This window comes from Acipenser ruthenus, chromosome 21 (assembly GCF_902713425.1).
Source record: "Acipenser ruthenus chromosome 21, fAciRut3.2 maternal haplotype, whole genome shotgun sequence".
Lineage (NCBI taxonomy): Eukaryota > Metazoa > Chordata > Actinopteri > Acipenseriformes > Acipenseridae > Acipenser > Acipenser ruthenus.
In genome coordinates, this window is record NC_081209.1 from 360,900 (window position 1) to 376,693 (window position 15,794).

Consider the following 15,794-nt stretch of genomic DNA (forward strand, 5'->3'; position numbering starts at 1 on the left):
TGTGTGTTCACCTGGCTGTGCAGGGGTGTTAATCCAATCCCTTTAATGCCTCATTATTCTTGAGAATCTTATAATGCTTCGGAACGTAATCCTTTGCTGACTGTTTGTTTTTTTTTTAAACACATTTGTTTATTGTTCCTAGTTTACAGCCAACATCATTGTAGCCCTAAAGCTGCTGGTTTGAATTGCTTTGGAGTATTCTTTGCGGTTTTGGTGTTGTGGCATGCAGCATCCTGTAGGATTGAATTGCTGTTAGGGGATCGGTCTGCTGCAGTGACTACAGGCAATATAAATTGGGTGTGTATCTGCTATCTTTACCGGCTCTGTGTTATTTATCATTTTCACATTGTTGCTTGACTTCAAACACCTTTTGTTCTTAAGCTTAATTTTCAATTTAAAAGCAATAAACAGCAGCTCTTGGAACAACTCTTAACAGATGGGCCAGTGTGAGCAATGTATATAACCATTATTTTAAATCGTCCAGTATTTGCACTGTAAATGTAATTTTAAAAGCTATAACACGTTTGAACTAATTATTGGAGATGGTATAAAAGGGTTGGTTCATTCTGTGCTCACACAGGAATTTCAAGTGCCTGCAGATCAGCACCAGTTGTGCCTCGTTTAACTCTTTGTTATCAACACCACCTTGCTAATAGCAAAAAGAAACAGTTGATTGGTTATTGACACTGAAGTCATTGCTGCTGCTAAGCAGCTATTGTATCATGGATGTACTGAGAACCGGATCACACTAATTGAGATAGGAGTACGACCCATCCACACGGGAGCTACTTGAAACGCTTGCTTTGTTATTAAAAAAAATCAAACGAATGGCAGATTGAACGTTACCTTTCCATCAGTAACAGTGCTGAGATGTGTGTGAATATCATACGGTTTGCTAAGCTGGCAAAGCTATCAATGCAATTCAGATACAGCCATCTTTCAGTCTCTGCACTAAACAGAGTAGACTTCAATACCATAAGGAATGCTGTTTATAAAACCCCCAGAGTAGAGACTTTGTATACTTGGATTCATTTATCAAATGGATTGTAATATGAAAGGTCATGCATGAGAGGCACAGACCCTTTCTCTTGTGTCTTGTCCATCTCCATTAGATCACAGGTGCTCTGCCATTCAGTGTGAATTTCTTTCCAATATACAGTGGCATGCTAATTTCCTTTTAAAATCTCGAAACCATGCTGTACCCTTTTGATTTTGATCTAATTTGATTTGACCTCTTTTCTTTTATTGCATGCCAGTGACCTTTCCCTGAGTGGGAAACTGCAATTCCCTACCAAAAATGTAACCCTTGACCCTAGCGGTCTGGCAGTAAAGTACATCTCTTGCTTGAACATGTATGTTAGCACTATACATCCCCTGACAAATAAAGAGAAGCCTGTACCTTACAATGTTGCTTATTGTTTTGCCTTTGCGCTGTTCAAGCATGTCAGTGAATTGAATGTGAGTCTGTGCTACATTGCCATTACATAGTTGTGTTTCATGTCATTCCCATACAAGTAAGCCCCAATATGCACACATAAACCTTTTCAGTCAGGACAATCTTGCATTAATTAACCACCTTTATTAGAATACAAATCTCACAGGTATCCAAAAACATTGACCCAACAATAGGTGAAGAATAATGCGTAGAATATAAATAGTTGGAGCACAACCTCATCCTTCAGAGAATCCCGGTGCCGCCTTCTAAAAAAAACAAACAATAAAATAATAAACGTGTTCATCCTGGTGAACAAAAATATTAGGCAGAGGAGCATCGTATACAACCCCCTCCCCCCGAGTGAGGCTAGAAGTGAGCTGGTGGTGGTTGGGGAGTGAGGTGGTAATTCGAAAGCATGGCAAGACTGAGTTTGCGAAATAGGTTAATATACCTTGTAGGTTAATGGGAACTTGCCGGTAATACGCTTGTAGATTAACCAATGAATGTACTAGGTGTTTGTACTATAGATTTGCTGCCTGGAAATCTTGCAAGCTTTATATTAGCCCCTTGCTTAAAGCTGGAGCCGACGGTGCCCCGCTGCTGCTCTTCACTTCATCTCCTCAGATGAAATAACTCTGAATGTGACAAGCCTGCCGTAATGGAAACATGGAAGGAGCGTACTCAGAGGCACAGGAACCGACAAGTGGATTGAGCTCCATGCTACTCACAGCGGGGTTATGAAATGCACTGCCTGGTGCAGAAGAAGGCCTCTCGGTAATCACGGAAAGAATAAAGACAAACAGGTTCAGCTTCCAGATTGTTTTGTTTTGTTTCTATTGTCCTCTTTTCTTTTTTTTGTACACAGGGCATAACGAATGCATGGCAGTGTATGTTCCTAGGAATATATAGTGCTGTGGATTAATATGGGGTGTTTTCTACAGTATCGCCAGTCATCACAGACAAATGCATAGCTGATGTTTGTTTTTTCTGTCTTTTGTTTTCCAAGTACTCACTCACACAAACATGAAGCACACTCAGAAACGGTACGCTTGATGCATCGTGGTCCATTCTAAACAGCAGCACAATCCCATTGCAAACAGGCAGTGCTGGGGCTTGGCCTCATGTCAAGGCCATTGTAGCGCAGTGAAGCAGCATTGTAAACCACGCTGTTGCTATATCTTTATTTGAACTACCTAATACAGCATATAGCTAGCAACCAGTTCTCTGGAAAGCACACATATGCAATGCTCATATGCTATGATACATGCCAGGAAGGAATCGTGCACCTCACAAATTCCCAAATCACAGCCGAGGAAATCACAGCGCTGTGCTCTAACCAGCCTGAGGGCGAGAGCAGCTTGAGAGATAAAACATGCATTAGGTAGAGAGAATAGAACAGACCCGATTTAGCATCAAGACCCCCTACTTACAGCTGTCTATTACACACACCTGCCCTACAGAGAGACCCCCAGCTCCCACACATACACAGTGTTCAGCCGGAAATGGAAATCACAGGCATCTTGCATTTTGCTAAGGCACTTGGTCCCTCACTTTGAGCTCATTCAGTCCCTTGTGTGGTTCTGAAATTACAGAATAACTCCATTGTTACTCAGTCATCAAAACGAGGTCCCTGAACAAACTTTGGAAGGTTGGCAAATAAAGGAGCAATGAAATGATTTGTTTAAGAAATACTTTTTTTAAACCAGTGTGCACACACTGTATATATTTAACTACAGATCTCATATTTGATATATTTAAGCTCAGCATTAAAAAGATGCATAATGCTTGTAACCACATTATAGACGACATGTGATTATGCACCAGCATGCATTGTTTTCTTTTTCAGCCGTGAATTTGTTCAGAATTTTACAGTAAAGAAATAAAGCTGTTGGCCTTGGCCAGGTCAAATGGAAAGCAGCACCTCGCTTAATATGGTCTTGAATGTACCAGCAGCCAGGCTGGCAAAACTGGCAATTAACTGAAAGAGGCATTTCAATTGCTCATCACCTACTTGAGAAATTCAGTTTGCTATTGAATGACTCAGATTTTTTTTTTTTTTCAAGCATTTAGAATTTCAACTAGTGAATAAATTTCCTTTCCCTTTCTTTTCTCTCTCTCTCTCTCTCTCTCTCTCTCTCTCTCTCTCTCTCTCTCTCTCTCTTCTTTCTCTCTCTCTCTCTCTCTCTCTCTCTCTCTCTCTCTCTCTCTCTCTCTCTCTCTCTCTCTCTCTCTCTCTCTCTCTCTCTCTCTCTGAATCTACTCTCAGCCATTGTGCTGCCAGTCTCTAGTAAATGGCCTGAGACAACAAGCCAACTGTTCACACACACACACACACACACGCACACACACGCACACACGCACACACACACACACACACACACAAAGCGTGTTTAATATACATATCGCAGCAAGATGGGTTGCAATAATATTTGTGTGGCTTTAAAATTGTAAACAAACTTACAATGGAAGCTGTAATTTATTATTATTATTATTATTATTATTATTATTATTATTATTATTATTATTATTATTATTATTATTATTATTATTATTATTATTGTTATTTTAATTAAGGCACTTTCATAGCACAAATGCATCAGCAACATTGACTTCATTATAGGCTTAGCTCAAGTAAGAACCTGCTGCTAACGCTGGAATTATAGCGAGCTGTCTGTCCTTATGATGCATATGGTATGGATAGCAGTGAAGGTATTTCTGACAACAGTACAAACAAAAAGTAATGTTCCTGCATATTCTCTATTACTATATAAATGCAACTCATTCTATATGTCCTTGAAAAAGCATGGCAGTGATTTCTTCTCTCTTTAGCACACAAATCCACGTATGAATTCTCCTGGATGCAATGCCTGAGTGCATTGGATACAACACCTGAGGATCTGGTGCCCTTGTTAGAGCCCTGCATGAGGGCTTGCTGTTAATCATCCTCACAGATTCATGACATCCATCACATATGGATGACAACAAGAGTCCGAATATGTGCAAAATAGCTTGAATGCACACCGATGGGCTCCTCTCACTACTGTGTCAATGTACACTGAGACACGGTGGCCCGCAAAGCGTCCTTTGGCATTGTTAACAGAGCTGAAAACCTTGCAGAATCATGAATGGTCTTGGACGGGTTTTTTGTGTTTTGCAATTTCTTTTTCTTTTTTTCTTTTTTTTTTTTGCTGCACTGCAGTCAAACAGTTCCAACGTGACAGCTGGAACACTCATATTCTGTTAATTTGTGAATTTCTGAACTTCAGCAATAAAAACTGCAAACTAATTGCTGCAACAGCAGTTTCTTTGTAACAACTCTGCAAGTAATACTCTGCCAAAACAAACAAGAGGGTGCTTAAAAGAGCAGCATCCAATAAATAACAACAGACATACAAGGAAGCTGTATGTGAACATGTACGCCATCCACGCCCATTTACTGTATTATATTACATAATGTGGACCAAAGATTAGCATCTGTGCACAAAAGCTCAATTTCTGGGTTTTTATTCTGAAATAACAGTAGTTATTGAATCTGCACATGTATGTCACACAGAAAACAACTATGTTTCAATAATAACATGTAATTGAAAGTCTAGAAGAAAACTTCATTGGATTCCTGCCTTTTAAGCTGAGTTGGGGTTTTGAATCCCTGCTGGAAAGATAACAGTATTTGTATATTTGTTTTCCACTGAAGCGCAGGTCTATTAATTCTTTGTTCCATTGATTTCCTGGGTTGGGCTGATTCTACAGAACTCGGACCAGGGATCCAATCTGATTGCCTCTTTCTCATATAACTGGTCTCACATACCCTGATTAGCACAGATCATGGACTAGAGGTTGAACATAAAGCACTCAAAACTTTTACCAACTTTTAAGTGTTCTGCAACTCCTTGAAATGTTAAAAAAATGTTCGTGTTAGGACTGCTGAAAACACTTTGTGGCGTGACATCTGCTGAGATTGCTGAGTCAAGCAAATTAGCAGAAAGGCAGGCTTTTGTAAAACACGTTTCTTGTTTTAAACAAGGCAACGCATGGAGACTCGTATACAGTCTATTTTCAATACCTCCTTATAGTAAAACAACGCCGCACGGAGACACTTGTATACAGTCTATTACTGTCCCACCTGTTGCCTATTTTAAACAAACGCTCCTGATCCGAAGCAGTGTGCTCAGATATCGGCATTCCAAACACAGAGCCCAGTTTCCTTGACATGCATCAATGTTAGAAGTGGGCACTCGTCTCTCTTTGCATCACGCAGTGTCGGTTCACACACATGAAGCGCACAGTCAGCTCTGCAAGTTGCACATGATGCCTCTGGACCTCAAGCCATCTGCTGTTCTTTGTCTCTTTTGTTTTTGATATAATTGGCATCTTTTAACTCTAGGAATTTACTAGCAATCTGTGCATGAAAATAGTCTTTGCACCCAATTGACAGTGTTGTGTTTCTGTGTAGGTGTGGCAGTGTGGAGGCAGTATGGAGGTCCTGCCTTGCTCCAGAGTGGCTCACATCGAGCGCACTAAGAAGCCGTACAATAACGACATTGATTACTATGCAAAGCGCAACGCTCTCAGAGCCGCCGAGGTGTGGATGGACGAATTTAAGTCACATGTTTACATGGCATGGAACATACCAATGAACGTGAGTATAGGGGGGGTCCCAGTCCTTTTGTACAGTCAAAACAAGTATGAATAATTCTGCTCCGTTCCCCCCCCCCCTGTTTTTTTGTTTTCCCTTTCCCACATCGCTGGACCCATCACACATCACTGCTAAGTAGTGACACCTGAATGTGACACTAAAGCAGCCGCCAGCTCGCATTCAGGGGCTGTGTGTCAGGCCCTGATTCCAGCTCACTGACTTTCACAGGCTTAATCAGGTCAGGATATCTCATATCCCAGGCAGCTCTGAAGGAGCTCTGCACTGAAATGGCGTGTCTTTAAACCGCATCCATGTGACATTAGGATGCTGTCTGTATAAAAAAAGGTCAGAGAGAAATTTAAAATATTTTTAAACAGACACGTACTGTACCTGCATGGAATATCTAACATTCAAGTAAACAATACATCTTTTATATGGTTTATTTTTATATCTTGTTAGGATGTGGCAGATGTAATTTTTGCTAACACATTATAAAAGCATTGGTTAAAGATGTGAAAATGATATACCTTTACTAATTTGTTTAGATGTTAGTAAGTTTCCACAATAATTAAAAAGGTCAGATCATTATATCATTGGAGGGACAATACAAATCAATTACTGCCATTAAAATCCACAACTCTTCGTGAATCCATTGATCTTCTCAGGGCAAATCCAATTTTAGTTACCAGGTATAAATCTTGGAAGTTCATACAGCACTATATCCTTATAATGAAGCTCTTTATTCAAATCTGCAAAGCACAGCATTGGAACTGATAGACGAACAATAAGATTACCATATTGAACCTGATTTTTTATAAATAATGAACAATCTGAAATCTCTTTATCAGTCAGTGATATGAACACAAAGTCACTTTTTCAGGACAGTAGCTGAAACCTCGTTCCAAGAGACTGGGAGACCTAGTCTGAGGCAAAAAATGTTTGCATGATATAACCCTAACCCTAACCCTGAACCTAATTCTAAACCTACCCCCCCTAACCCTAACTTTAAACCTAACCCTAACCCTAACCCTGAACCTAATTCTAAACCTAACCACCTAATCCTAACTCTAAACCAAAACCTAACCCTAACCCTGAACCTAATTCTAAACCTACCCCCCCCAACCCTAACTTTAAACCTAACCCTAACCCTAACCCTAAACCTAATTCTAAACCTAACCACCTAACCCTAACTCTAACCCTAACCCTAACCCTGAACCTAATTCTAAACCTACCCCCCCTAACCCTAACTTTAAACCTAACCCTAACCCTAACCCTAAACCTAATTCTAAACCTAACCACCTAACCCTAACTCTAAACCAAAACCTAACCCTTTGCTGATACAATTGTGCACTTACATATATCGTGCAATAAGATTTACACCCAAACTACATTGTTACTGTGAATAATAACATTGTAATGATGTGTAAGTACACATGTATTTACTAAGTAACTGCTATGTAAATACACAGTCACTAGAGATACTTCATGCAAAGTGGTACCTTGATTTCTTTCCTGTAACAGAACCCTGGGGTGGATTTTGGGGATGTGTCCGAACGGATCTCACTACGGAAAAGGCTGCAGTGCCATAGCTTCCGATGGTACCTGGAGAATGTCTACTCCGAGATGCGGATTTATAACAATACCATCACCTATGGGGAGGTAAGGGATAAAACGGAAGTGTAGACCCTCTTACAGTATCATTAGTACCTTTATTGTCTTGACTTAAGATCCTGCCTGGAAAATATATTGTCTTAAAATGGCACTGATGAATCACAGAACAAACCTTATGTTAAGCAGCTAACAGTGTTTTTTTTTCATGTAAAAAAAAGTGGAAAAGATTTTATAAACAACTTCCTCATGTCAATATTGTCTGCTGGTTGCTAGGTGAGGAACAGCAAGGCCAGTGGATACTGCTTAGACCAAGGAGCTGAAGATGATGATAAAGCCATTCTCTACCCATGTCATGGGATGTCTTCTCAGGTGGGTGCTCTTGTTACGATCACTCAACTATGACTGGCTGTGGCAGTCGCCTGTGAGCCACCGATGTAGAAATCCAATTCAATTTCAGTCTTCGGCGGGTCATTTTCTAGTAACATGTTCAAAAGTGGTTTAATTTGAAAAGCCATAGATTGGTGACCCTACCCAGGACGGTCTGATATTTGGAATGTGGTTTGGTTAAGTTTGGACTTTAGATTTGTGCTATGCAGATTCGTATAGAGAAGGGAATGTTCTTTCTCATCAGCCCTTCTGGGAATGAGTTCCAATACCGCGAAAGGACAATGAGAGTCTTTCTCAGAATGCTGTGCTGTGTTTGGAGGGCGACTGTATTTATTCCGATGTGAATGGAAGTTAGAATCCTCTTGGTGTATGATACTGTATGTAAACCCAGTTATCTCAAAGTGAACTCTCTGACACTATCCAATGGGACGCTGATTATGATTTTACAAAGCTATGCTACACTTATTTTGCACCTCGGGTTACAAATTAATAGGCATGAAGAACAGGCAAAATGAAACTGCTGTGATAAATTATAGGTGGCACAGTGGAGCTGATAAAGTCATTCAGGGACAGACTCTGAGGACAAGGTTTTAACTCTTTATGTAGAGAAACCAGCATAAACCTACAAGTGTAAAGACATTTCAGCAGGGAATGACACAAATCTGAAACCAGCATAAACCTACAAGTGTAAAGACATCGCAGTAGGGCATGACACAAATCTGAAACCAGCATAAACCTACAAGTGTAAAGACATCGCAGCAGGGCATGACACAAATCTGAAACCAGCATAAACCTACAAGTGTAAAGGCATTGCAGCAGGGAATGACACAAGTCTGCCATTTCGAATCTTAATCCTGAGATCTTGTGCTTTTCTTTCCTGGGTGGTTGGCTGTAATCCCCTGCATTGTGGCATGCTTCGTAATCTTAGTATAGATGGGCCTCTGAAAGGCTGAAAGCCAGGGATGAAAGCTCACGGGTTCTGCCTGTTCCTGCAGAATTACTGAGGAATCCACAGACAGAAAGCTTAAGCCCTGTAGTAGGAGCAACACAATCAGAAGCGCAAGGGGAATACAGGAAAGGTCAACCAAGTGCACTGGAACTTTTCAATTAGCTTTCTTTGCAGTACATTATTTTAAATTGTGTTTAAGGGAAGAGTATTATTTTTTTGTTGCTACAATAGGCTACTAATTGCGTTATTCTTTTGAAGAGAACCCTGAGTGTACCGTACTGCTTTAACCAATCAGTTGATGACTGAAATACAATTCTAAGGCACTTGTACAAAGGGTGGATGACTCATCCCCACAGACAGAATCTATTTTTATATTTGTATTTAAACATACAGATTCACCCATGAGACATGTACTGTATTAGACTTCTAATCAAAACAATCATAACGTTTTATAGAGATTTTAATGCTCCCTTTCATATGGAAACAATTACTGCAGCTTGTACTTTTGTTGCTGTGTGGGTAATTCAATAGATTTGTTTTACATCTCACTTACATTTCTATGCTGTTTGCAATCAGTGGTTCTTATTGGAATTACTCATACACTGGGATTTCTTCATTCTGTTCTAGTTGCCTGCAGTAAACAAACAGGCTAAATCAGCCAAACTTTCTGTGCCAGCACCATCTAGTGCTTAGCAGTGTATTGGCTGCCAAACCAAAGTAAACTTGAAAAGATCACTATAATGGGCTGGCTTGTATTTCTGTATGTACCTGATAGGCAACTAGAAGAGAGAAGCAGCTCCTGAATTCAGGTGGACCTGAACACAGAACCACTCAGATTAATTGCCAACATCATACAGGGGGGCAGTCATTGTGAAAAATATAAAAGACATAGAAAACAATCAAATCATTTGGAAGCAGCTTACTCTTTAAGCCTGCTAATGTTAAAGTGAATGTGAATATGAGGCAGAGGAGAGAGATCCTTCTGCTAGAACAGAATCTGATGGCTTGTCAAGTCGCATCAGCGTTTCTGTTTCACCAGCTCCAAGAATCAGAGGTGCTCCGAGGTGCTCCGAGCAGCAGCAGGGGGATTGTTAATATTATTGACTGCTATAAGGCTTTAGGTAAAAAAAAAAAAAAAAAAAAAAAAAAAAAACAGAGATTTGGGAATTTGGAGTTTGAATATGTAAATAAATAAACTCATTGTGGATGTCTATCTTCTATGATCTATCAATCTATACATCTAATTCTCTCTCTCTCTCCCTCTCTCTCTCTCTCTCTCTCTCTCTCTCTCTCTCTCTCTCTCTCTCTCTCTCTCTCTCTCTCTCTCTCTCTCTATATATATATATATATATATACTGTATATATAGTTTATAGTGTATGGACATTGGTAAGCTATTACTAAACATATACTCCACCTGAAATTAAGATAAATTCATTAAACGTTCACAAGCCTGACAGAGCAATCCAGCATTAGTGCAGCTGCCTTTCCCGCAGTGTAATGCTTGTGCTTTCACTGCTTCGGAATGTACACAGCGTGAAGGAAAAGCAGTGAACATGCGTGTGGATTACAAGGCCACTGCACTGCTACATCACTGCTTGCCTGTTTACTGCCAAATGAGCTTAGCCCCCCTCCCGGGCTGGAGAAGGACATGTGCACTGCACTTGATGTGTATTGTTGGTGTTAAAACACAAAACCCAGCCCTGCTTTATAAAACCCAGCCCACATCACTCTCTCTGACCTTCTTTCTAACACAGCAGTGTGGAATAGTGGTTAGGGCTCTGGACTCTTGACCAGAGGGTTGTGTGTTCAATCCCTGGTGGGGACACTGCTGCTGTACCCTTGAGCAAGGTACTTTACCTAGATTGCTCCAGTAAAAACCCAACTGTATAAATGGGTAATTGTATGTTCAAAAAAAAAAATAATAATAATAATGTAATTGTATGTAAAAAATAATGTGATATCTTGTAACAATTGTAAGTCGCCCTGGATAAGGATGTCTGCTAAGAAATAAATAATAATAATTCTGCACGTACATTTTTTTTTTTTTTTTGCGCTATAACTTATTCTGAGGTCGAGCTAAACCTTAATGAAGCTTGGGGCCATAGTCATGCAACACCCACTGCCTGCCAGTGACCAGTTAGAGCACAGACCTGATATGCATTTAACAGAGAGCAGGCATGATCCTGAACTTGAGGGGGTTTAGCCTTGGGTTAAGTCTGCAGCACCTGATATTCCCAGGGTCCCCAGAATCAACCAGGTCTTGCCCTGTTTAGGCAATCTCAGAAGGTATTGAAGCCAAAGGCTTTCAATAGGGCACTAGAGCATTATGAATAATGAGATGTTTTATACCATGCAATTTACATACTATAGCTACAGTGCTTATTATACACTAATGTAATTAGCAGATTTCCAAAGTAAACAAATCAGCCTCTAAGCAATAACATTCTACAGTGTAATTATTATTGTGGGAGCTGCAAACAGTGAGAAATAAATGCTTTTAATGAAAAAACTAAATCAGGGAAACAAAACAAAATGAGCAGCAGTGCACAGTGCATCTCTCCATCGGAAACACCCTCTGATAAATGCATGGCACCTTGTTTCTTGTGGAGTCTTATGCTTTTGAATAATTAAATCCTTACTCCCCCTAGCATATCTCTTTTGATGAGTGCTGGGATGTGGAGACACACATCCTTTATTGTTCAAAATGAAATTCTGAAATGAAAAAAAAGAATACTATGGATTTAAACAGCCACATGTTTCAGTGCTGGTGCCTGTAGTATTTAACCTTCTTATAACTAAATATCAGTAAACACCCATCTCTTTATTGATTAGCTGTCCTTTCTTCCGTCCTTCTTACCCATAAACCCGCTGCTTAATCTCTACATAGCTAGCACTGTAGCTCCACCTAGTGGCTTTGCCTTGTACTCTACCGCGATACTACAGCACCCACAGGCTTTCCAGGGTGTAATGGGTTAAGCTTCTTTAAACAAGAAGAAACTGTGCAGTGAAACTGATAAAGTGGCTGGGAGGCTTGTGCCATTTTAATTTCCTTCATAACAAAATCAGAGAATGGAAATTACACTAACTTTGATACTCCCCCACATGTGTCACTGTTCATTACTGGATTGTTACACTACAACCCTGACATGAAGACGTGTGAGTGAGTGAAAATGTCTTAAGCTGTTGATTTAAATGTTATGCAGAACAGAACTAATTAACATCAAATAATAAAAAAGACAAACAAATATGGCAGTTATCTATAACCTAGTTATGGGAGCCTTGTCTCTTCTTCTTCTTCTTCTTCTTCTTCTTCTTCTTCTTCTTCTTCTTCTTCTTCTTCTTCTTCTTTTTTTACAGCCAGAAATGAACCCCAAAGAGACTAACCTCACTTTTGGGTGTCTGACTTGAATCTTGGACCCTTTATTTAATTGTTTCAAACGGTGTAGATCAATTGAATATACCACCATGCATAACTTTAGTCTGCTTTATACAAAATATGAACAATTATTCATTTACAAATGCATTCTCTGCATTAAACTTGGAATAAACCCGTAAGTTATGCCTGTCCTTTTTGATTCACACAGAGAGAAGCAGACTTGTGCACCAAAGCGACAGTTCAACTGTTCCAGTTGTAGGAGGATGTTACAAAGTCCCCCCTTTTTCAATATAATTGTGCGTTGTTGGCATGTGTCCGCTGAAGCTTCTAAGTTGTGTGTTTTTCAGCTTGCCCGCTACACCACAGAGGGGCTTCTACAGCTGGGGCCCTTGGGCTCCACTACGTTCCTGCCTGACACCAAATGTCTGGTAGATGATGGCAGGGGCCGATCTCCAAGCCTACAGAAATGTAAAGGCGTCTCAAGATTGTCTCAGAGACTCTGGGATTTTACACAGGTATGTGCTGGGAATGATCAGACTGTGTGCAAGCCTGATGGGCATGGTGCTGGGAATGATCACACTGTGTGCAAGCCTGATGGGCATGGTGCTGGGAATGATCAGACTGTGTGCAAGCCTGATGGGCATGGTGCTGGGAACGATCACACTGTGTGCAAGCCTGATGGGCATGGTGCTGGGAATGATCACACTGTGTGCAAGCCTGATGGGCATGGTGCTGGGAATGATCAGACTGTGTGCAAGCCTGATGGGCATGGTGCTGGGAACGATCACACTGTGTGCAAGCCTGATGGGCATGGTGCTGGGAACGATCACACTGTGTGCAAGCCTGGTGGGCATGGTGCTGGAGAAAATCGAACTGGGTTAAGAGGACAGAGCTACTGTTGTTTTCTCTATTGTTGGTAAGGAGTGGTTTCTAAAAATGAACAGGTTCATATATGGCTTTCCACGCAATTAACAGTGGATGATTATAGAGTACAATCTGTCAGTGTACATTGGTTCTCTGTTGCACTGTAGAGACTTAAAGCAGTGCACATAAATCCACTAGTAATTATGGGACCCATTTGAAATTGATTGTGTTGTTCTCTTGTCACTTCTTTGCAATGGAAGGCTTATACAGGTGGCACTAATTGACATGTGTACCTCAGCGGTGTCCAAGGCTAAAAGAGGAGTGTGACACGATAACAAAACATTATAGAAACTGCAGTAATTGCAATCCATTCAAATCAAACCAAAAGTGTTCTATACAATTACTTCATTTCATTGTACCTGTCCTTGAAGTTAGAGCATTAGCAGCCTTATAACACTGTCATTCTGCTTGTAAAGAAGCTCTGAGAACAGCTAAACCACCACAGATTTATACCAGCCATTAATTATCCCCAGAGCCATACAATGTGTTGTCTTTAAACACAATGTTAGAGGCCATCGTTTGGAAAGAGATCAGTAATCAGACTATTATGGTCTGTAATAACCCTTCGAAATCTCATTAAATAAATCACCAAATTCACCAGTTTGCTGATTAATTAAGAACATAACAAGTTTGAACTCTTTCCTGATGTTTGTTTTGCAAGGCTGCCACTGCCACAGTACCAAAGCCTTGTATCTCAGGATCCATGGAGATAGTGACTTCATATATATATTTGGCAAGTATGTGATTAATGCCTGATTCATACAGAGGCATCTATTAGCCCCCAGCTTCATGCAGAGTCATTTGAAACAAGGACATAAAAAATCTGCACTTTATATTTGACACATGTAAAGACTTATTTATTTATTGTTTTCCACAGAATGGTCCTATCATCAGCAGGGATACTGGCCGGTGTTTGGAAGTTGAAATGTCCAAAGATGCCAACTTTGGGTTGCGCTTAGTAGTCCAGAGATGTTCTGGACAGAAGTGGATGATCAGAAATTGGATAAAGCATCCCAAACACTAACATTCATCTGAGGATCCTCCAGGTGTCCTCCTTGTATTCAGGGAAACATGGAACCCAAACAGGAGGCATGACTGGGAAAACCAAAGGATAACATGGATGTGTTCATTCCAATTTCGAGGCCATATTTAGCTCGCTGTGGGGAAGTGCTGAAAGAAGTGCTGGAATCCCAACGGGACCCCGTTATTAAAATGCCAAGATAAAAGCCGCTGTGAAGCAGGCCATTCTTCCAATGCCACCTGCTTGTCTTAACGACAGAGGGCTGAATGTGTCAATATGTCATGTGTTGAATGGTTTCTTTAAAGAACACACAAAAAGTACAAAGTACCCCTCCTCATCTAGAAGCTAAGACAAAACTTGATGCAACATGGATATTTTTACAAAATATTATTACAAAAACTTTGCATTCTAGAAAATAAATATCAGAGCTGCATTCATATCAACTTTTGCATTGGAAACGGGGAGAACATCGGGCATCGATTCCATTTTAATGTCTACGGCAGTCACTATGGCTGTAAACAAAGGCAGTCATGGGCTATTAACCACCCTGGATAATGATTGTGGGCTTACTCAGATGGGGTGGAGCCTTCCCGTAAAGACAAGCTGACAGGAAGATGCCAAGCTTTTCTTAGTTTTAACTTATTGACTGACGCACACATTTTATTAAGATTTATTATGTGCCTTTTTCATTAATATATGCTATGTCTAAACGGGGAACATCAATCCCAAAAGCATGTCTGATTACATTTATTGAAGAAAATATGTAAATGTTACATGTAATAGTAATATATTGTACAACTGAACCAGGCAGCTGCCTTAAAATAAACATGTTTTTATGATCTGCTGTGAAACTGTATTTTTAAGAGATCAGGTGCTGCAGATTCTGTTGCAGATTTTGCTGATGGGTTCGGTTTAAAGATGAATTTGAATGTACCATTTCTTTATAATCTTTGGAAGAAAGGGGGTAGTTGAGGATTTCCAGAGAAGCCAAACTAATAAATATGAAGCCCTCTTCATACAGCACTGGAATGTTGGCTGGACACATCATTGACATGGCGTTGAATAGAAGTTATATGAGAAGCTTTCAGTTTGTACAGCTGTCATGGATCGCTTCCTAGCAGCTGGTGAGTTAATAATACTGAGGGGAAAACTGCAAAATTACTGTGTAAATTTACAAGGGTACACTTTTATAAGGGGCTGTGCAAGTGGAGGTACTGTTCCTTCCTCAGGAAGAATCACTAAATATCCCATGGCTATCCTTCCAATATCATGGTAACCTGTTAAGATTTTGAAATCTTGTATAATGATGTAGTACTGTCAATACCTTTCTTAATGGTAAACATACTTTTATTGTTGCAATTTTCATTTAAAGCAAACCTAGAGAGTATCCATATGTGCCAGGCGAAGAAAAATGGATTTTGAAAGTGTATACATTTTTATTGACTTAAAACAAA

General features: G+C 40.1%; 1 protein-coding gene across 1 annotated transcript in view; it reads left to right on the plus strand.

Moving 5' to 3' along the window:
* Nucleotides 1-15,179, plus strand: part of LOC117427614 (polypeptide N-acetylgalactosaminyltransferase 9-like) — a 49,401-nt gene extending 34,222 nt beyond the window's left edge. Inside the window, exons 7-11 of the mRNA XM_058994124.1 lie at nt 5,889-6,074; nt 7,593-7,730; nt 7,956-8,051; nt 12,743-12,910; nt 14,197-15,179. Of these exons, the coding sequence (XP_058850107.1) occupies nt 5,889-6,074; nt 7,593-7,730; nt 7,956-8,051; nt 12,743-12,910; nt 14,197-14,343 (735 nt within the window). The 3' untranslated portion in view covers nt 14,344-15,179. The remainder of the gene's footprint in view (nt 1-5,888; nt 6,075-7,592; nt 7,731-7,955; nt 8,052-12,742; nt 12,911-14,196) is intronic.
* The last annotated feature ends 615 nt before the right edge of the window (nt 15,180-15,794 follow it).